The sequence below is a fragment of the Phodopus roborovskii genome, unplaced genomic scaffold, assembly GCF_943737965.1.
Source record: "Phodopus roborovskii unplaced genomic scaffold, PHOROB, whole genome shotgun sequence".
In the NCBI taxonomy this organism is placed as follows: Eukaryota; Metazoa; Chordata; class Mammalia; order Rodentia; family Cricetidae; genus Phodopus; species Phodopus roborovskii.
The window spans coordinates 33,086,532-33,109,599 of record NW_026126416.1 but is presented as its reverse complement, the minus strand read 5'-3'; the positions used below and the strand labels follow the sequence as shown (position 1 = coordinate 33,109,599).

At 42.3% G+C, this 23,068-nt stretch overlaps 1 protein-coding gene across 1 annotated transcript in view; it reads right to left on the bottom strand.

The window, feature by feature from the left end:
• Positions 1-23,068, bottom strand: part of Ehd4 (EH domain containing 4) — a 63,877-nt gene that overhangs the window by 30,287 nt on the left and 10,522 nt on the right. The window contains exons 2-3 of the mRNA XM_051183647.1: positions 17,714-17,890; positions 7,496-7,593 (exon numbers count right to left, since the gene is read on the bottom strand). Coding sequence (XP_051039604.1) covers positions 7,496-7,593; positions 17,714-17,890 — 275 coding nt within the window. The remainder of the gene's footprint in view (positions 1-7,495; positions 7,594-17,713; positions 17,891-23,068) is intronic.

Genomic DNA, 23,068 nt, shown 5'->3' with positions numbered 1-23,068 from the left:
GACAGGGAAATGCAAATAAAACCAAAAGTAAAATCCTGCTTCATAACCAGCAGAAGAGCTAGAAACAATAGATACTCATGGCTGGGAGTGTAGCTTAGTGATAATGAGCCCCCGACTACCACTGCCACAGCTAAATGATAGAGAACAGCAAATGTTGATGAGGATGTAGAGAATCCCCATTATTTTGATGGTAGGAATATGAAATGGTGCAGCTGCTTTGGAAAATAGTTCGGTTGCTCTTCAAAGGTAGCCTCATCTACATAGCAAGTTAAAGGCCAGCTAAGGCTACATAGTGAGATCCAATCCAAAAAGGATGTGGAGTGGGCAGGGAAATGGGTCAGAGATTAAAAACACTTGCTTCTCCTGCAGAGGATTGGGGTTCTATTCCTAGCAACTATATGGTAGCTTGAAGCCATTTATAACTCTAGTTCCAAGAGACCTTACATTCTTCTGACCTCTGCAGATACCAGGCACACATGTGGTGCACATACATACATGCACTCATACACATGAAATAAAGTAAATAAATCTAAAAAAATTTTAAGGTTAAATATTCAGTTATCGTCCAGTTTAGCAATTTTACATGAAATACATGTCATCACATACCCATAATAGTCAAAACATTACAAAATTCAAGCATCTATCAGCTGATGAATGAATAAAATATGGTATAACCATATGACAGGATATTATGTCACCATAAAAGAGAGCAAGTATTGATATATATATTACAATGCATCTAATCCTTGCAAATATGATTCATTTTAAACATAATCACTGACCTCCTAGGTGGTCCTACTAATATGAAGCATACAGGTAGGCAAATCCAAAGAGGCAGAATAGATCAGTGATCCCCTAGTTAGGGCTGAGAGGAGAACCAGTGTGACTATTCAGGATTTTTTTTTTCTGGGGTGATAATTGTTTTAAACTTCACTGTGGTGACAGCTGAACCAATTCTAAATATAAGAAAACCAATGAATTACTTCTTTTTAAAGCAAGAAAGAAAATACAATGGCCCTAAAAGGAAGAGGAACCCTTCTCTTCTTCATTCAGTATTCAAGCTTTGCTCCCTGCTGGATGTCCCTCTTGATTACAGATTACCAGGAGAGACACCAGCGTGGCTCAGCCTTATGTGCACTTGTATCTATGGAGTGTGTGCACCCACCAGTACAGGGCCCTTCTGAGCCATCTGTCTAGCCCTGTTTGAGAAAGCATCTTGCTATAGTCTTGGCTGGCCTGGAACTCAGAGAAGCACCTGCCTCTGACTCCCAAGAGCTGGGATTAAAGGTGTTATTGTTTGTTTGGTTTTTTTCTTTTTCTTTTTTTTTGTTTTAAAGAAAAACAAAACAAAAAACAAACAAAAAACCATATAGTTTTTTTTTTCTTTTGAAGACAATCTCAAAATATAGCCCACATTGACATGTATGTTGAGAATTAGAGACCATGCCACCACTCTTGGCTCTGTTTTCTGTCCTTACCTCCCTCTCCTTCCCTCTTTCATGGCTTAAATAAATCATTGTTTGTGTGTGTGTGTGTGTGTGTGTGTGTGTGTGTGTGTGTGTGTGTGTGTGTGTGTGTGTACTATGTACATGCAGTGCCAGGGAGTCAAAATTGGGCATCAGATCCTTTGGAACTGGAGTTACAGGTGGTTATGAACCACTAGACGGGTGCTGTGACATAAATTCTATAGGACATGATTATGTCCATCTTGTTTATTCAGTTAAATATCTGTTGAATGAAACCCTGTGTTGAGGCATATAAGAATGTGATACACATACATAACACTTTTAACTTGGTGGGGGGCTTGCACCTACAGCCTTACACTAAGCTACCCACACCTGCTCTATCATGGGGACTGCAGGGCCTTGGCAGCTCTCCCACAGTCTCTTCTTACATGGTCTTTGCTGCTGTAGAAGACGCCTAACACCTCCTTCCAGATCTTTTAGTCTTCTAAAACAGACTTATGTGTATGTGTCTTAAATCCTTCTCCTTCCCAAAACCCAAGAGGGGAAGTTACTCTTATCTGGATAGCTCTAAATGTTCTCTCTCTTTTCCTGGGCAGCCATCAAAATCCGGTCTTTTGTCTTTAAAGTTCAAAACACTTGTCAAGTAGATGTTTGTGCTTCCCTGATTAGGGTCTGTTTTTGTCTTTTCTATTTTTTTTTTTCTTTTCTTTCTTTTTGTGCCCTTATTAATCACAGCTTGGACTTCCAAGCCCTGTTTCCCAGCTCCGGCAATTCTATTGTGATGTTAAGTTTGAGGAGTCAGATTTGTTGGCAGTTTCTTGAAACTGCCTGTTCACAGGGTTTGCCAATATCCAGGTGCCATACTCAAAGGTATCTGTCTGTGAAAGTGCAGATGCTAGTTAACAATTCTGAAGTTTGCTGCTGTCATTGAAAGACAGCTAAATCCTCCTTGTCTCATATGCCACCACTGTATAGCTTTTATTAGCAGGGCATTTTCTGTCCTTTTATCTTTTCACCAACTACAGTTCTAGTAGTCACTGATTTTAATGAACAGACTGGGAAGTAACAGATACAAGACTTCTATATCAGACATACCCATTTGATGAGTATGAACCCTGGGAGAGAAAGTAGATTTGATAGAAGAGTCAAGCCAAGAGGTTGTTTCTCCCTCTAGACTTCTTTGCATTTTTTTGTTTTTGTTTTGTTTTATTCTGTTTTGAGACAAGGTCTCATTCTGTAGCCCAGGCTAGTCTGCCTCAAATTCTTGCTTCCTGAATTCTGGGATTGTAGGTATGCCAATCAAAGGTTTAGCTTCACTTTGTTTTTTGAAACAAGATCCCAGACTGGCTTCAAATTTACTATGTACCCTAGGTCATCTTTGAATTTGCTAAATCCTCGTGCCTCAGTCTACCAAGTTCTGGGATTACGGACATGAGCCACCATGTCTGGCCTTTTTTTTTTTTTTTTTTTTTTTTTTTCATTTTTAGAATGGAAAAACTATTCTATTTTTGTCACCACAATCAAGTCTTTAGAGACAAATCTCAGTCTCTGGAATCTAAAGGAAGAATTGTATGTAGCTAAAATAGCACCTCAATGCCATTGTGCTACAGAGATGGACAAGGACACTGACAGCCATGTTACATTTTTTCTCTGTGTTTTGCTCAAACACAAACGCTATAATTGGAGATACACTTGAAGAGGTTTGTTCCAAGTAGCTGAGAATATACTGGTTTCCATGCCAAGTCCAGGAATAAATCCTAGGTGACATTTAGGTTCTGCATGGAATTAACAGTAGTCTAGGAAGCAAACAGCCTGAGAGCCAGAATGATAACAGACTGGGAGTGAAAACAGGGATGTGCATGTGGATAAACGTGCTCTTTCTTCTTGTCACATTGCGTCAACAATCTGGATGCTATGACTGGGGCAAAGGAGGTGCCAAAGAGTGAACCAGCTCAGAATTTACCAACCCATTTCAGAAAAACCCACAATTCTTTTATTGGCAAAAACATCTGTAGAAATTATAGGTAGCTGTTACTTGATCTCAATAAAATTATTTTAAATATATCTGAGTATTTTTATTCCTGACTGATAAGCATCCAATCTTTCATACCAGCCAAGAAAAGCTATAATTCAGTAAATAAACCTAATTGTTCCTACAGGTTTTCTGCTGTGATTAAACTAAGACACATTTAAAGGATCTCCACATGGAGTGGTATAAAATAGTTACTTCAAAACTAATCAATTACCTAATTGTTAACATTCTTGTTGACTCTGGAGCACAGAACACAGAACACTCCAACAAGGGGCAGGAGGCAAGGAATAGAAGGTCCTGACTTCTAGGGTTACTGCTACAGTCTGTTCAGATTCTGCAGAGGCATCTAACTGGTAAAGGCTGCTCTAACCTAAGAGTGGGTTGGACATGCTTTGCATCATACCCAATAATGTAAAATGCAAGGTATCACTCAGAAACTTCACACATGTCTTCTCTCACTGTGACTGGCCTAGAGAAGAGGAATGGCTGCAAAACACTCACATCACCCTGGTAACCACACTTGCCCTTCTACCCAGTACAGAATAAAGACACTGGGCTTATAATGTAATGAGAGAATTAACAAGGATGTGTAGAGCTGCAGGCAAGGGGAGGCACATGACTGAACACCAGTTTCAAGAATCCTTATTTCTGCTTTTACCACTAAAGTATCTGACCCTTTCCTGAATATATATATACTAGGCACTAGGCTGACTGATCCTTAAACCTCTGGGCCCTGGTCCTCACTACTCTGGGTAATGTGCATGGCGACTGCCAGTGTGACATGAAGCCAGCTCTCCAGTTCAGGTCCATCCTGTCGAATGTGACCTGCAGCAGAGTAGTGTAATGCTCAACTGCCTCCTTATGATCTGCCAGGTCCCAAGCTAAAGGAAGACACTGAGTCTTCAGGAGTCAGTGCTTCTTCCTGGGTTTGCTCATCAGTCAGCGCGCGCGCGCACACACACACACACACACACACACCACACACACACACACCACACACACACACACACACACACACACACACACACACACCACACACACACACTGCTTTCAAGGCTGCTCTCCCAGAGGTGGGAGGGGAGGGTGAGGAGTCTTTGGTTTTGTCTGTTCATGGTTAAGTTCAGGATTAAATTAAATAATAAATCCCAAATGACTAACAGTGTTCATAGTGACATATAGCAAGGGTTTAGCACACCATGGCTGTTACATTATTACAAATACCCACTTCAAGTAGTCTCCTTTATTACATGAGAGAGTACATCACAAGGCCTGTTGGGGCTTAACCCATCAATTGCAAAAAGGAAAATTGAGAGTGGGGATGGTACATCAGTATTCCCTTTCCTCTTTTACAGGCAAAACATCTGCAAGGAGTCAGACACCTACCAATAAAGTCACCATGGAATGTTTTTAATGTCTGTGGAGTCACAGTTGATAAGTACTTCATTGGCTGTGCTGACCTTAATTGCTGGCAAAGGGCTGTACTCCAAGCTGGGCAGAAGGACATTAGTCTGAACACATGTGAGATGTGTAAAATTGTTGAAGCAGATTTAAGACACTGTATAACCTTTGTAGTCAATATATTACATATGCCAGTTGAGTGACTCCAATTGCCAACAGGTCCCCAACAGCATGTGCCAACAGGTTTGGGATCCCTTGGCTACAGTCCACAGCACTGTTGCTTAGAGTGCAAGGTCCTTCCCCACAGTTTCTGTATCTCTGAGAATGGCAGGGACCAGCTGGCAGGCTTGGGTCATATGTGCTATTTCTGTGCATAGGATGTGAGTGTACAGTAAGTCAGACCAGGATGTGAGTCAGATCATATCAAGTGTTCAAAGAAACTGATCTTCAAAGCATGCCAGAAGCATCATGCCAGCTTCAGCACCACCGGGAAGAAGCTACACTGTGAAAGATACTTGTAATTACTATACAAAAGAGAAACACTAAGAATATGGAAGGTGAGCACTGTTCAAAGGCCTGCTAATGGGGAAAAAAAGGAGGATAGGGTAAAAGCCACACCCTACAGACCTTAAAATTTTGTGGTAAAAAGATTTATCAGGGTCACATATTTCTCCAGAATATTTAAGCCAGACATGTAGAAGCAGTAAATTGGGACAGCTCAGAAAAACTGTAGCATTTGTTTTTACCCCAAACAAAACATGTCACCAGCCTTCCAGATTAGTGGTTCCAAACTGGGCTCTGTCTGTGCATTTGTGTGTGCATGTGCATGTGTGCTTGGTCACAAAGCACACGTGCGTATGTGGCAGTCAGAAGATAACTTTGGCTGTCATTTCTCAGGTGCTAACTACATTGTTTTTTGAGCCAGGGTCTCACTGGCCTGAGATACATAAGACCCTGTCTCAAATTAAACAAAACAAAATAGTCTATGGGTACTGACTGAGTTACAAAGTTCTACTAAAAACAAAGAAACAAACCTGTAATACTCTCTGTAAAAATGAAAAAGTGTTAACACTGTGACATTAACTAAAATACATATGTTCCTTTCATTAAGCCCTTGGAGACCATTATGGCAAAATATCAATTGTAGAAAATGTGTTTGGTAATTGCATTTTCACTAGCTATTATGTGTTTAGATATGTAGGAAGAACTGTTGTGTCAATGTTTCTTCACACCCTTACTCATTCTTTATAATAGCTATTATTTGTATAATAGAAAATAAAAATATCTTCATAAGACCAGTGCAAGCCTGGTTTTTGTTGTTTTCTCTAATCATCAGATTCTGTGAAGACTCAAGGCAGCTAATGGCATGGCTAAGCGTCCCTTTGAGAATCAGCAAAGAACCACAGGATGAGCTTTGGGAAGGCCTTAATTCAGGCAGACCCCGCTCTCTGTGAGTGCACAGAATGGCAAAGGAAGGAGGGTCACTGGCCATGGAAGCCCTTTCAATGCCAGCAAGCAGCTTGCCTGGACTGAGCAACTACGCTTTTGCTTCCTGGACTGTGAGGAATTCACTGTTGGTCACATTATGGCTACCACTAAAGCATGGCATGCATGGTTTCACTGGCATGCTGTGCAAAGGGCTGTGAAGCTATTAGCAGTAAGTGCCAGGAGCAGAGCACCTCAGAAGCAGGCTTTCCTTCTAAGGGTGGTGTGGGGATGGGCTTGCTTGACCCACCTCACAACCATAACCTTGGGATCTACCCTGAACTCTTCTAGCCAGGCATTTCTTCTCTATGCTGCTGTCCTAGGATCTATTGCATTACTTCTTCTCTGGAAGTTGGGCCAAAAGGCAGCAGTATACTCCCGGAAACCATAATGCCCAGGTATGGAAACAACTATCAATTACCACGGCCCTGTCTGTCAAGGCCAATGGAACTCATGTCATTATCCAAGCACTTTCCAATCTACCTACATATGGGTTCTTTCCACATCAGTTTCCTTTGAGTAATCCTTACTCATCCTTCAGATCCTGGTGCAAATGTCACTGCCTCAGGGGTGCCTCCTTCCACACTCCTACACCAGGCCAGGCTCCCTCACACCTTGATATCGCAGATATCTGCAGTTCATGGTGTTTCACCCAATTCTTATTTAGTTCTGTGACACCATGAAGGATGTCTGCTTCACTTTTAGTTCCCCAAGGGCAGAAAACATGCCTATCTCTGCTGTGTTCCCATGCACAGGATAGTGTCTGCCTAGTAAAAGTTGCCTCATGGCAAGATGTTTCACAGGCTCCTGGGATGAAATCCATACCAGTGGGAGGAATGTCACGTGCCCAAGTGAACAGTTACCAAGGGGTATTCCCCTTTTGGGTGCTAGAGATTTACCTGAGCTCAGTACTAGCTAAAATGGCAGATGCTATGATACCTCCTCACTTGTTTCTTGGGGCTTCTTTGGCTGCCTAGGATACTAGGGGAGGCCCTGAGCTGTGGCTGACTTGGAGGGTGGAAAGAATGGGACAGGAGCAGAAATGTTCTGCCCATAGTTGAGTGGCCTCAGACAGCTCTGGAGAGGGTGGGTGGGGGGCAGTCAGGGTACTGACCTCGGCTAATGCGCTGCTTCTCCCCAGACAGGATGCCAGGGCTGTCGATGATGCTGATGCTCTTCAGAACCTGGTTGGGCAGCTGTGAGCACATGAATCTGGAAGAGACAGAACAAAGTTGGAGCCAGAAACTGGACTTTGCAGAAGTCTCTTAACTGTGGGGTTCCTTGGACTCTACTCACTAATGTCTGTAAAAGGGGATGTGGAGGAGACAGACAGAGGCTAAAGATGCCTGTGAAATGGACTATAAAGCAGACTCTTGGAGGAAATTGATGGTAACTTCACTGGGCCCACAGAATAGATGCCATTCCACAGACAGGTATGGGAGATGGGCACAACCCATTGCTACCTGCCACTTGATCCCTTATTGTTAACTGCGGTTTTAGCTAATATTCACCAAACACTTGGGTGTTTTACAAATATAACCTATTTTGATCCCTAAATTAACATCCTTCTATCAGTCTCAGAGAGGTTAAGTAGCTGAAGAACCAAGCCTTACCCTCAGTCTGACTCCTACCCCCAGGGGCCTCCTGTTCCCACCTCCTGTCCAAGCATCCTAAGTGTCTGCTGCCTCCTTCAGGATGAATTGCTAGAGCAGAGTATCTGAGTCTACCCTATATTGATTGCTCTGAAGGCTGCTGGAGGTCCTTGGGCTCATGTCCCTTTCTGATACTCCAATGACCCAGCATCTAGTCAAAGGCCCCTGTGCTTCAAGTTCAGCAAAGGACAGGTGCCTCTAGGTAATATCACCCCTCAGATGCTTAGGAGTCCTGGGGGTACCCTGAGGACAGGTGAGGGGGCAGTCAGCAGAGGTCCTGACTGAGGGTCTTCAAGCCACTTTCCTGGTCTCTTTTGCCTGCCTCCTCCTTCTGACTATGGTCCCTGTTGCTAGGCTTCCAATCATCTGCCCTAACAACAGGGAAGCAGAGTGGGATGGAAGAAAAAATTTGAGCTGTGCTCTAGCAGACTTGGGCTCAGGATCTGTTCAGCTTTGTCAGTAATCTTCTATGAGACCTTAGACAAAGGCCTTTCCCTGTGGGCCTCAGTTACCTTGTATGCAGAGGGAGAAAACTAAACTAGAATCTGATGTGTCCTTGGGAGCGTTTCTATTGTAAACCAATGAGTAATAGCAGGAAGCACTTTGTTACTTCCACCCCAGGCAAAGAGCCTGGTTTGGATCTTTGTTAGGCTTGTATATGTTTAAAGGGGGAAACAGTGCCTCTCCTCTTCCTGTTTTAAAAGTGCCTAACTTCTGTATCTGTGTGGGCAGAGGCTTGAAAACACTTGGGAACAGCTCAATTCTTCCATTCAGTGGCAATGGTGGGGATTACTCAGAAATTAAGTATGCTGGGAATGCAAGACAAACAGGCCTCACAACCTCCACAGCTGTGGCCAGAGCAGCCCTGTAGGCAAGGGAGAGAACCCAGGCCCAAGGTACTATCGCTGACATCCATGACAACTGTCCTTTAAGGGACTCAGGACTAGGTAGTCACACATTTTTTTTCCCCCTTGTATTTATAAATCAGCCCAAGAGGTGGAGGAAGAGCAACTCTTTGAAGCATGGATTAGGTATGACATCATGAGGTCTTGCAATGTGTGACAGGCAGGAGGCTACAAGCTAGTACCTCCAAGTCAAATGAGTAGAACTCAGTGCATAAAGTTGAAATCTCCATAGTGTTAAAAATACAGCCAAATACATGTAAGATAAACCTTTCATTTATCTTTTTCTCTGGCCCTTCTTGTACCCTAAGCCCAAGTGCCCAATATGAGCACAGCAAGTATGTGATCAGAGCACACAGGGACTACTAATCACTGTTTGTAAAGTTCCCAGAGAAGTGAGGAAGAAACAGAGTTCTCACACCATTTCTTCTCAGTCTATCTTGTAACCAGTGGAAATGTTGAACATGCTGTATCTCTGTGAAACTATTTTACACAAACTGTTCCCACAAGGAAACTGATAATTCTCTAAAACCACAAGCTCACAATTTTTCCAAAACATAAAATCCTAGATTTTAACGTGAGGCTAACAGAAACACTCAAAACTCCCACAGTGTTTACCCCTGGAATGTACAGCAAGAGCACGTCAACAGCTCCCAGGTCAGGTATGTGAGCCACAGAGTGAGGGGCAGTACTGCTGAAATATATCTTCACATAGCAGCAAGGACAACTGCCAATAAAAAGGGGGCATCCTATTTGGGCTCCATGGGGACTAGAGAAGGGGCTGCTGAAGCCCTGTGTGCTGGTCTGGACTCCATTCCATCAAAGAAACTGTATGGAGTGTGTTGGGGCAGGAGCTAGAGAGCACAAGCAGGCACTGGGCTCTTAGGGTGTCACAGCAGGTACTGCAAGGTTAGGTCTACACATGTGGGCATGTTCCTAAACCACATTCTACTGTAATCAGGAATTCCTAACATCACGATGGCAATCACCACTTACCTTTCCACCCTGAGAAAGGAGGTGAAAGGTAAGATTTGCCGTGCCTCTAACAGCAGGACAGGTCTGGCAGTCCCCAGCAGCAGGTTTCTGCTGGAACATTTCCAGGCAGAGATCTGCTGTCCCAAGATGGATTTCCCACTCTTTCCTGGACTGGCTAAATCAGTACAGACATGTGGCCTTCTCTATTTCACACAAAAGACAGGCATACTGAGGAGATATAGGGTCTCTCTCAGCTCCCATGGGTCCCTCCCACTGAACTGATGAATTTCGTTTCCCAAAGTAAAAGAAGAAATCAAGATCCTTCACTGGACCCCTGGCTTGATGTTATCTACATGTCTAGGGAAAGTCAAGGATAGCAAAGGGACAGAGGATAAAGTAATGGCGGGGATCATAAGGTCTCAAGCAGGCCACTGGTTCTGCCTCACAGGAACACGAGGAAGTAAGAGTATTAGGTTACTCAGAATTGCTTCCAAAAGCTAAAATTGCAAGATGGCTATGTGGGTAAAAGTGCTTGCAGCCATTTCTAATGACCTGAGTTCAATCCCAAAGACCTACATGGTAGAAAAGAAAACTGGTTTCCACAGGTTGTTCAGTGACCTCCACACATTCACAGTAGCAAGCAGACCACCCCTCCACTGCTAAATATATACTTTTTTTTTAAGAATTAAAAAACTAAATTGGTAGACTAAGCATTGTGATTCACACCTGTAATCCAGGCACCCGGGAGACCTGGGAGATAGAATGGGGAAAATCAGGAGATAGGATTATCTTCAGCTACATACCGAGTTTGAGGCCACCTGCGCTATATGTAACCCCCTTTTTTTTTTTCAAAGCACAAAACAAAACAAAAAAACTAGACTTGTAAACAGTTGGCCAGGGTCTTAATACTGATTTTTAATTTTTCAATATAACAATAAGGTTTGTAGTAATTAATAATAACACCAGTATTAACTAACCCCTGAGCAAGTGCCATGCCAGGCTTGTTCTACTTTATATATACATGAATTTAATTCATGTATATATAATTTTTTTCTTATTTTACATATTGATCCCAGTTCCCTCTCCCTCCCTCCCTCCCTCCCTCCCATCACATTCCCCCCATGTATTAAATTCTTACAGCAGTTGAGAGGCTTTAAAAAAGGGCAGACTGGGGCTTGGAATGGCCACATGCTCTCACTTGCCATAACCCACTGGTGACAAGTGATGGGAATGAGATATTAGCAGAGTCCTGTGTGTGTCTTAACTATATGGTTACTACTATTACTGCACACACTGGAAACACTGCTGAGTCTGTTTACCACACCCAGGGCAATACCCTGGAACAAAGGGACTGGTGTCCACTGCTCTGCAGCTTCCACGTTCAGCCTGTGTTCTGCCTAATGGTGCGGAAAGTGGTGAACAGACGGAGCTATGGACTGTGAGCAATCTCACTTGCATAGGTCTCTAAGCCTGTCTATGCCACTCTATCAGGGTTGTCATTCAGCTAAGTCATAACGGGAAGGGAGAAGAGCACTTTCAAAACACTTCCTTTGAGCTTGCCTGCTTTACCAATGAGAGCAAACCCAAGATTATATGATGTAAACAGAAAATCTACAAAAAGACTCAGGCAACTAAATATCACACAGCCCCACTATAAATGGTTGATCTAATTTTCTAGTGCCAGGAAAAAGTGATATTCACATCTAGACTTACATAAACGCCCCTCTCTCAACTGCCATGGAGGAAAGCCAGAATCAGTGTGCCAGCCTAGAAGGATCTGCCCAAACCTAGCGAAAAAGTTACTTTTCCTGAAATGGCAGAACCAAAATCATACTGGCGTCAATCAGGAACAATGGTCTGGGATCTGGAGAGATGGCTTGGTGGTTAAGAGCTCTGGCTGCTCTACCAAAGGGCTTAGGTTTGAATCCTGGATCCCATATGATGGCTATAACTCCAGTTCCAGGGGATCTGAAGACCTCTTCTGGAGTCTGCCAGCACCAGGCATGAATGTGGTATACAAATACACATACAGGTAAAACACCCATATATAAAAAACAAAACAAAACAACAAAACCCAAAAAAGCTGGGTAGTGGTGGCACATGCCTTTAATCCCAGCAGTTGGGAGGCAGAGGCAAGTGAATTACCGAGTTCAAGGCCAGCCTGATTTACAGAACAAGTTCCAGGACACCTAAGGCTAGACAGAGAAACCCTGTCTCAAGAAACTACAAAACAAACAAATAACAATGTCAACAACAACAACAACAACAAAAACCCCAGTAGATTGTAGCTGGGCATGTTAGTGCACAATTTTAATTCCATCACTCAGTAGGCAGAGGCAAACAGATCTCTGGGCTCAAAGCTACTCTGGTCTACAAAGGGAGTACAGGCTAGCCAGAGAGACATAACGAGATCCTGTCTCAACAACAACAAAAACAAAAGAACAATGGTTTGTGACCCACAATCACCTCAAGTTCTAAGGTAAAAGATAAATGGGAAAAACTTAAGCAATTAAGGCAAATGCAGGCATGTGTGCATGTGTGAGAGAGTATGAGTGTGCAAAATAAATCTCTTTTGTGAAAAACAGTCATTTAAAAATTATATTAAATTCTAAAACTAAAAGCAGTATCTGGGGCTATCTGTATTTTTAAAATACTGCTATTTTTAGAAAAGTACACAGAGGGAAACCCATAGCATCTAATTTATATGGAGACTGCTGGAGGAAAATGCAGGCCTCAATCCCGGATACTTCTGAACTGACTGAAGACATTGGTATCTTTCAGGACCCAGATGCTAGGTGCTGTGGACAGTGTCTGTATTTTCTCTGTGAAGTGACTGCCTCCTGATACGTGCTAGAATATCAACTCCATGGCACAACTCCAAAACAGGGCCCTGGGACTTCTCTCAGATGAAGTAGCTTGATGGAGGTAGTTTGAGGCATGCCTTGTTTACATCAAACTCTTTTTTGTTTTAAACTTAATTTCCCCCTGTGCTGTTTAAGTGTGCTGTTTCCTAATTCAAACCCTTCTTTTCAGGAATTCACCTCCATTTTTCTGAGATGTATCACCACTGATCCTTTAGTCTCTCAACAATCAGCCTAGGGGACTCAGGTCCCCAAGGTTTGCTTAATGTGGAAGGTAGTGTCACCCTCCAGATATCACCTGACTTTAAGCACCCTGTGAGGTATTTAACTCTTTTAAAGAAGCCCTTGGGAGCAGTGGCTGAAGTCATGAGAGGCCCCTATCATCAAGATCTAGGGAGAAAGCTCTACCCAGAAAACAAATAGCTTTCATTCCTATTATGTTTTGACCTAGTTTCCAGAAAAGTGTGTCATGCTCAGAGTTCCCACCTTTGGCACTAATCCTGCTATATCCCAGAGGGCTGCTACACACGCGCGCACACACACACACACACACACACACATACACACACACACACACACACACACACGAGGGCTGCTACACACACACACACACACAGTTCGAATGCCTTACACACACACACACACACACACACACACACACACACAGTTTGAATGCCTTACCCTAACTGATGATCCTTTCATGCACTGTGTGAGGCAGCTGCCTTGTCATGCAGACACCACTTAATTGGGCTGTCAGCATTGTGGATTTCCATGAGGCACTTCCTGTACTTGCAAACCTCACACAAGCACAGCCACCAGGATGGCTTGAAGGACAAATATTCCTCAGTGCTGGGGCACAGCATGGTAAATGGTAGGAAGAGGGGAAACCTGAATTCTGCCTCTTCCTGATCACCTTTTCTTCAGCAAACTACTTCATTGCTTTTAGCTTTCTTACTTGTGAACTGGCCATTTGTTGTGGTATGTTTGTAAACTGTGTGAAGATATATTGTTGTGACTGGTGTAATAAAAAGCTGAATAGCCAATAGCTAGGCAGGAGGTAAAGGTGGGATTTCCAGGGAGACAAATGAAGAGGAGGAGGAATCTAGATGCGCAGGAGATGCCAGGAGACATGGAAAGGAAAACAGGAGGTACAAAATGAAAGAGAGATAATGCCACAACATAGAATGTAGATTAACATAAATGGGCTAATTTAAGTTATAAAATACAGGAACAAGCCTATGCTATGATTGAGCTTTCACAATGAATAAAAAGTCTCTGTGTCATTATTTGGGAACTGGCTGGTAGGACAGAAAAAGCCTCATTATAGCTATTTTACTCTTAATTAATTCCACAAGCATAGTACTGGTAAAATTGTGTGAACTATAACTTGGTAGGTAGTATCTTCTCCATTGTCGTCACTGCAGGCAGGGTTTAAACACTGTACCACCGGGAAACTCAGCACTGTGGTCTCCAGGACTGAGGCCGGATGATCTAAATTCTAATCCCAACACTGCCATTAGGCTGAGGGACCCCAAAGACATTATCTCACCCTTGCTGTTCATCACTGCTTGGGGATAATGGTAGCAGCCACATCATCTTCATGAGGACTTACAGTTAATACAGCTTTCCATGTTGCATATACAAGTAAAATTTGGGGCAGTGCTAGACACATGCTGAATAGGTCTTTGTTTTTCTGTTATCCTGGACTCAATTAATACAATGAATGGATTATTTTCAGCACATTTTAAATTCTAAGATAGTGAACCTTGCCATTCAAAATCTTTTCTCTATACTTTCCTTCCATAGTCATCTGCTCTCAGTTTGAGATTAAAAATAAATAGTTATTTTAGGAAAGTAAGTTATTTGACAAAGTAAAACAAATAATCATTCGTCCTGCATATTCCCTTTAAAGTATGGCCTTGGTAAATGAGAATTTGAAGAAAAAAAGGGGGGGAGTTAGTTTATTTCTCTTTAAAAGCATGTCAGACTAATAATAATAACAATAATAAACCACAAAAAGAAAAGAGGAAGGGTACTTTGCCTTGGGCCTCTAGATAGGCCAGGGCTGGAACAAAGTCTGGTTGTTGTTTGCCCCACATTCTGAACTCCCAGAAAGTGCATGTGTGTGTTTGTGGGGGGCGGGGTTAACTTCTGCATGAGAAGAAAGAAGCTGCCACCCATGGCAGCTCTGGAGTTAAGGCACAAACCCCACCTGAAGAACAGAATCCACAGAGGAGGTTATCTGACAGTGTTCTGTAAGTCACTGTTAGCAACAGAATGAACTTCTCCATCTCCATCATCTGCACACTTTTGCCTAACCCACCAAGTTTTCTTGATACCCCTCAGATACTCTCTTTGGTTTATAACAGGAGCATCCGAAAGCCTTTAAAGGAGGAGTCTGCTCGTAGACGGGATCTTGGAGGCTGCCTGGGCTGTTACCAGCACAGCCACTGTGCAAGTGTTCATTCCAGAGTCCCCAGGAATGGAGCCTCTCAGGCTCTGGACAGGCAGCAGTCAGAGGGAGGGGCTGTTCTTATTTTTAGGAACATCTAGAAAGGAGAAGTGCAGCTCATGTCCCCTGCTGTGTCTCAGTGCCAGCCCTTCTTCCTCTTCCTAAGCAGGCTGGAGCTGGTCATCCACTTCTAGCTAATGGTTGCCTCCCCAGTCTTTAAAGCCACAGAGGGGTGTGGAGGAATGGCAAGAATGAAGAGAAAGGGGTTTTAAAAAGAAAATATACACATTTTTAACAATCTCAACCATAAACTGAATTTTCCAAATAAGGCTAAAAGCACAGAAAAACAAAAGTAGAAATTGACAAACAGCATTATCTCAAACTAAAAATCCTCTGTGCAGCAAAGGAAACAATCAACAGGATGAAAAAACAAAACAAAACAAACAAACAAAAAAAAAAAAAAAACCCACAACCTATATAACATAATGGGAAAATAGACTATAGAACAAACTCAAAATTAAAATTAAAGACAGTAACTCCCAAAGAACAAGTAATACAATAAAAAATAGCCAAATGATCTCAAAAGAAATAAAATGTTCATTTAACACATGAAAAGATGTTCAATATTAGTAGCCATTAGGGAAATAAAAATCAAAACTACAATGAGATCCTGCCTCACTCCAGTTGGAATGGATATTATTTTAAAATGCTGGTGATGAAACAGAGGAGAAAGGAACCTTTATATACTGTGGTGAATGTCAGGTGGGATAGCCACTACAGAAAACATATAGTGTCCTCAAATAACTAAGAGCTACCTATCACCCAGCAACCTCATTCCTGTGTATATAATATACCCGAAGAAAATGAAGATATTTGCACAGCCATGTTAATGTGGCACTATTCACAACAGCTAAGACATGAAAGCAGCTCAGTGCCCACCAACAAAGAATGAGATAAGAAAATACGGTAGCTAGTGCACCGCTTTGGGAACCCACTCCCTAGGAAGGGATACTATTTCAGCCCAGACACACGGAGGGCCTAGGCCCTCCCCAAAATGATGTGACAGACTTTGATGATTCCCCCATGGAAGGCCTCAGTCTTTGGGGAGTGGGTGGGGGGTGAGTTGTGGGGGGTGATGGGGGCCATGGGAGGATGGGAGAGGGAACAGGGGGATTGATTTGTAAAATAAGACTGCTTCTAAATAAAAATAAAAAAAAAAAAAAAAAAAAAAAAAAGGAAGGAAGGAAGGAAGAAAATATGGTAGTCAGGCCTGTGGTACAGCTGCAATTTCAGCTTCTAGAAGATAGAGATAGGATGACCTCAAGTTCAAGGCCTGTCTGGTCTACAGAGTGAGTTCAAGACCAGCCTGGGCAATACCTACTGACAACCTCCCCCACCCAAAAAAAGAGGACTGAGTATATAGCCCAGAGGCAGAGCACATAGGAAGCTCTATATTCAATCCCTAGCCCCAGTACAAAAAGAAGAGAGAAGACGATATATATATATATATTAAATAATATACACACACACATATACATACACATGGGGTATTATTTGGCCATAAAATAAAGTTCTGTCATTTGTAGCAAAATGGAACCAGAGTATCATGCTAAATGAAATTAGCCAGATACAAAAAGCCAGAAAAATACAATATACAAAATATATGTTCTCTTTCATATATATTAGAAGTAACAGAAATAAATAAAATAATTAAAAAGTAAAACTGTTAGTTGGGAGGGGGGGGAAAAGAAGGAAAGGCAGAAAGGAGGGAGGGAGGGTGAGAGGAAGGGAGGGACACAGTGGAGCAGAAAAAGAGGGTCAGTAGATCTCATCCTACTGCAGAGTCATTTGTCCTCCCCACCCACCAACACCTCAGCTGCACTGGGAAGTCTATTGAAAGGAAGCAGGGCAAAACACACTTCCAATCAACACCCTTCTACATAGATAAGCTAACTTTGTTTTCACCCTGTTGCAATCTTGCCCAGCTCCAGGGAATTAGGAAGGCCCTCAAAGCATAGGAATGAAAAGTCATGATGAGGGGACCTATCCTGAATCAAAAGATCAAACCTGGGTGTCAGGGGACCTTACATCTTCTCTGAGCTAAAGCTTCCAAAGTGTTGGAAGCCCTGCCCTGTGGCCATACCTGAGAAGCAGCTGTCCCACTACTACTTAACACAGCTAGTGACAAGAACTGGGCAACCTAAATTATTCCTGTGCAAACCAAATTATTAGACATTTTCCCTCATACTGGGCAGCTATGATGTCCATTTTGGGCCTCAGCTATGCCCAGGAAGTTACTCAGAACAGATGCAAGTAATCATGTCTTCTGACAGTCTTAGAATGTGAACAATTAGCATCCCTCTCCCCATACACACTTTCCTCTTCCAGAACACATGCTCTGTCTTTCTTGTTTTGACTCCACATGACAGGCAATAATTTGAAGAAAAATTTCAATAACCTGATTAAAGATTGCAGCTTGCTGGTCCTTACCTGTTCAGGAAAGCATTTCCAAAGCGACTAAGCTTTCGGAATGGCTTTTTGGGATCCACAACTAAAGCGTTCCCAGGGGTGCTTCCCTCGGTCTCCCCATACATCACAGCAATGAAGGAATCTGTGGTCGGCTCCGGGCCAATTCTCATGCCGGGAAAATCTTGCTCCAGTAAGTATCTGGAAAAGAAAAGAAAAAGCTTAGCATGATGCCACAAACAAGAAGCCAGAGAGCCACCTATGGTAACCCAACTCAGATGCAATTATTAAAAATATTGGAGGATCAGGAGTTCAAGGTCATCCTCCATACATACAAGTTTGAAGCCAACCTAGGTTACATGAGAATCTGTCTCAAAAAATAAAATAACCCAAAACCAAAAGTAGACATCTGAGGTCCCAACTGACATAGCAGGTGCCATGTTTGGAGAAGCATTACCCAGTTACCTCATCATTCTTACACATTCTGGACACCTGCTGAACTTACTCCCCACTTAGAAAAGTGTCCCTGTGGAGCACCTTCTCCATGGTTCCCAGGCACCTTGTATAAAGAGCCATTATGATACATCAGAAATCTTGGGAATAACCAGGGAATGACTCAGGGTCAAGGGAATAAAACTACATGAGTTTCTGCAGCTCTCACTCCAACAGTAACCCATCTTTGTTTCTATAAATCTTGACTAGTCAAATGTAGACTGTGATTATTTCTCTGGACAAAGAGAAATAACTGAATGTCAAACTGAATGGCAAAAACACAATTTTACCATCATTATGAGAACGAGAAGTGAAATTTCTTTCTTATATAAACAAAATGAAAATTAGTTAGCAACATTAGTGGGCTTTGCTTTACTCTAAACTTTTTATGTCATTGTCACTTTTAACTTTATCTGAAGTTTTTACATTTCTATGAAGTTGGGGAGACCCAGAATAGGGGCGCTGTTTTAAGATGTCCTGTGAGTTGAGACTAAGCATGAAAAAAAACTCTTGTAAATAACTTCTAGCATTTAATGAAAAGACATAAGGCCTTATACATACAACATGCCTTCTATATGCACCATGCCATATGCATGCACTGTCTTATGTATGCACTACACCCTATACATACATTGTGCCTTATGCATACACTATTGTTTTATTCAGCTCCCACAACACTTTCATTTTACAGGTAGGAAAACAGGTTATCAAAGAGGCCAACCAACTTGCCTAATGTTACACAGTGAGTGAAAACAGAATGCAAGCTGTCAGACTCTCAGATATGTGCTGTCTCCAGGTATTTAAACTTGATGTGGTGCTAGAGACTTTTCAGATAAGCAGAAACATTCAGTACCCTTGCCCAGTATATGATCCTGGGAATAAGCACTTTCTATTCCCTTTAAAATAAAGGAAAGGGGCTCACCAGAATATCCTCCAACATATTCCCCTAGTCTCCCCAAGGACGTGGGGTACATTGCCTCACTCTCCTTGAAGAAAGGCTGAAGCAAGGACATACTATTGATTCAAAATGTGTCCATATTTAATATTTTTCAAAATATTAAACTCTTTTCCAGTCAAAGCCTTAGTGTGCCTAGTAGCACAGTCAACAGCCTTAGGAGCAGAAATGTTCATATTGGCTAATTCTTACAAAATTCCACACAAATCAGACAGACAAGAGCTACAGTGATATAACTTCACTGTGAGACCAGTGTGTATTTCACACACCTAGCTGAGCATGTTAACGCAGGCATACAGCCCTTCTGGAACTCAAGTCTGGTCATTCAATAGCAAAGCTACAATTGAGAGTCAGGCTGTACCTCAGCAATGTCCAGTTTGACTTTCACACTCTCAGCCTGGATGAGGATAGGCAGGGAGAGGGGGACTGAGGACTACAGACAACTGTGCTGACACTTAAGTCAATAGCTGCCAGGGTTGCAGGACTCCTGGTTGCACACAGTTTCCAACTCACAAAAGGGTCACATCCAAGCACTATTCTGACACTTGATGGTAACAGGTCAGTGTTTACTGGGGGTTCACACATCCCAGTAAAACTGAAGAAATAGACAAGAGCTGTCCCATCAGCTTAGGGAAGTTCTATCTTGTGTGTCTCCTTAGAATGTGACCCCCTTCTCAGTGCCTTCACCAGCCCTGGGCAGGAGAGACCTCCAAGTTCCACATCAGTGCTGCTGAGAAGGGACCTCAGGTGGGAACATAGAGATGCTGTAGTTAGACAGCAACAACTCAGCATAAGCGCTGTTTAAGTCAGACACTCACTGCCCAGAGGTATCTAAACTCTTTCCTGATGTTTCATTGACTCGACATCACAGCAAATCCCATAAACTTTGGAATTGAATAGGAGTTTCAAGGAAAACACAATGAAAACTTGTTTAAAGGAGAGCAGGTGTTTCTGATTTCTGAGTTTATACAGTAACAGAAGCCAGTTTCCTCAGCAGCAACCCTGCCAGGCTGAATGTTAATTAAGCACTTATTAGTAAGGCAGCAGCAAATATGAACTACTTTGAAATATAGGGTACCCTCAACTGTGACCCCGATAAAGCATAAAGGCTCTGGACCCAAACAAAGATGAGATCTAGGGAGTATTACTGTGTATCTTTCTTAGGAAATGAAAATGTCCAGTGGTGCTCTCCCACAGGTACTAAAAATGTCAATATTTAGTTTCATTATCAAAGAAAGACATAGAATATTAGCAACCCCCCCAATATACTCAACGCTGGTGAGGGTTAACATAATCAATCTACTTCTTTATGTAGCTGCAGGATGTTGATGCAACCTTAATGCAAAGGTGCTCACACATCTTCACATAACAGACATTTACAATGGGTAGTCCTTGTGGAGTGGGCCCCCTATCTACTGTGGGAGTCATCTACGGGCCTGCTTTCTCTCCTCTGTGAACCACCAGCACCTACAGGGCACCATACATACATACATACATACATACATACATACATACATACACACACACACACACACACACACACACACACACACACACACACACGGTCTTTGGTGAATCATTTGATTTAACTCATCTAAAGAGAAGGATACTGACTCATGACTTATTTTTCTGCTCAAACTCACTAGTGGCCACACAAAGTTCCCCTTACTCCTGGACCAAACTAAACTCCACATGTTACCTTGGGGCCCCAGAGTATTCTCATTTCAGTGGTTATTTGAGGTCCTGTCACATGTATGAATCAACAAATGACACACTGAGTAGATTGTCCAATACGGTTCTTCTGACACTCAGATATGCATCACACTGTTGGGCAGGCAGTAACACATCAATATAAAAACAGAATCAAGAACAAACAAGATACCAAAAGTCTGACATGACAAAATTGGCACTGAAGGGATATGGCAACCTGAGAGAGGAGGGTATAGTGGATCCTGAGGCATGGCATGCACAGAAACTAACCTCACAGACCCCAGCATAAGGCTGAGCCAGAGGTTTTACCAAAACAGGATTTCCAGGAACTCTGAGGTATTATCTGTGGTAACAAGAGTTGAAAGCAACACAAGAGGCCACACCACAAGAAAACTATAGAAAACAATCCACCATGATGCAGAGCTGAGCATCCCACTCCACAGGCATCCTGTGCCTTAGAGACTTGAAGTCTGTCCTTGGCACCACTTTGTTCCCTTTCCTGTGTTCTCAGTGAGGCCTGCCAATTCTAGCGATGATTGCTCCAAGGTCTTGAGCCAAGTCATCAACGTAAAAGAGGTACAAACATTTGGATCACATGTGGCTAGGCGGAAGTGGAGAGGGTGGCAGGAGACCTGACCTCTCTGTGTCCTAGTCTGATGAGATCACTGCAAATAGATGGTGTCTTCTTTATTGCTTAGGTTAAAGGAAAAGTATTACTTGTGACAAAGGGGGACGGAGGAGGACAAAAGCTCAGGATAATGAAAAGTTGTTTACTGTAATCCAAGCACCATTTTCTCAAAGATGGGGTTTAAGAATGACTAAAAACAAAGAAAAATAAGAGGTACATTACTTAACAATATCCCAAATTCCAGCTGTGAATTTTGTCACGTGGGTATTTATCATGCATTCTTTTTAGGTTGGTACTTCAACATTTCTTTATGTTTAGTAATATACTCTGACTAACACTGGGAACTTACATAAAAGCCTTTACATAAATTGGTAAATACCTTATGGGCAAACACTATTTTCATCCCCATTTTACAGGTTAACTAAGTTAAATCAGGATTAGAGAGGCTGAGTCAGCCACCAACGGGAGCATTTACAGGAAAATGCTCTATGAGTCACAAGGAATGTTCAGACAAAAGATCTTATTAAACAGGTATTCAATGAGTTATGTATGCTAAAAATATTCCACATATATTTGGGGTGTTGTTTGAGCATTACTTTACATTCTGAATCTAAAATCTACAGACACAGCTTATGAAAACATCAAGTATTTAAAGAAACATTCATGCACATCTTGTTATCTGTGCAGTTTCAGTTCATTATTAGGCTTTAAACACATTTTAAAATTAATTTATTTACGTGTGTGTGTGTGTGTGTGTGTGTGTGTGTGTGTGCATGAATATGTGCCACATATGTAAGTAGAATCCAGAAGACTTTCAGGATGGTTCTTTGCTTCCATGATGTGGGTTCTGGGGATTGAACTCAAGTCTTCATGCTTGGTAGCAAGTACCTTTCCTTGCTGAGCCATCTTGTTGGCCTACCAAAATATTTTTTAAAAAATAATTAATTTGGGGGACTAGAGAGATGGCTCAGTGGTTAAGAGCACTTACTGTTTTGCATGGGGTTTTGTTTACAGCACCCACATGGTGGCTCACAACTGTCTGTCTGGGGTCTCCAACACCCTCTTCTGGCCTTCAGGGGTACCAGACATGCATGTGGTATATATGCACACATACATGCAGACAACACATACACACAAAATAAAAATAAATCTTTAGAAGAAGGAGAAAGAAATTAACTCCAATAGTTGCTTCAATTTTTTTGAGTCTTAATAAGGTTTTCTTGGTTTATCTGTAGTACCTGGGATTGAACCCAGGCCCTCAAACACACCAGGCAAATACTCTACCATTATACCACATGTTCGGCCATACTAACATAGGATCTCTGCAAATGCTACGGCCAGCAGAGAAATGATCAGGAGAGGCAAGAAGACAATCTGGTTCAAGGGGCTGACTCAGTAGCTGATGCTGGTTCAAACTTCTAGAGTTTAATAAGTCAGGAAGTTTATTTTAGCCATAGTTAAGCACAGCACAATTTCAGGAAAAAAGTTTCCTGATGATTAACTCAGTCCCATGTGTACAACAAAGTTTAAGACATGTTTACACTTAAACTCTTTTACAAATACAAATGGCCTCTTCCAAATGATGGGTTCTGTT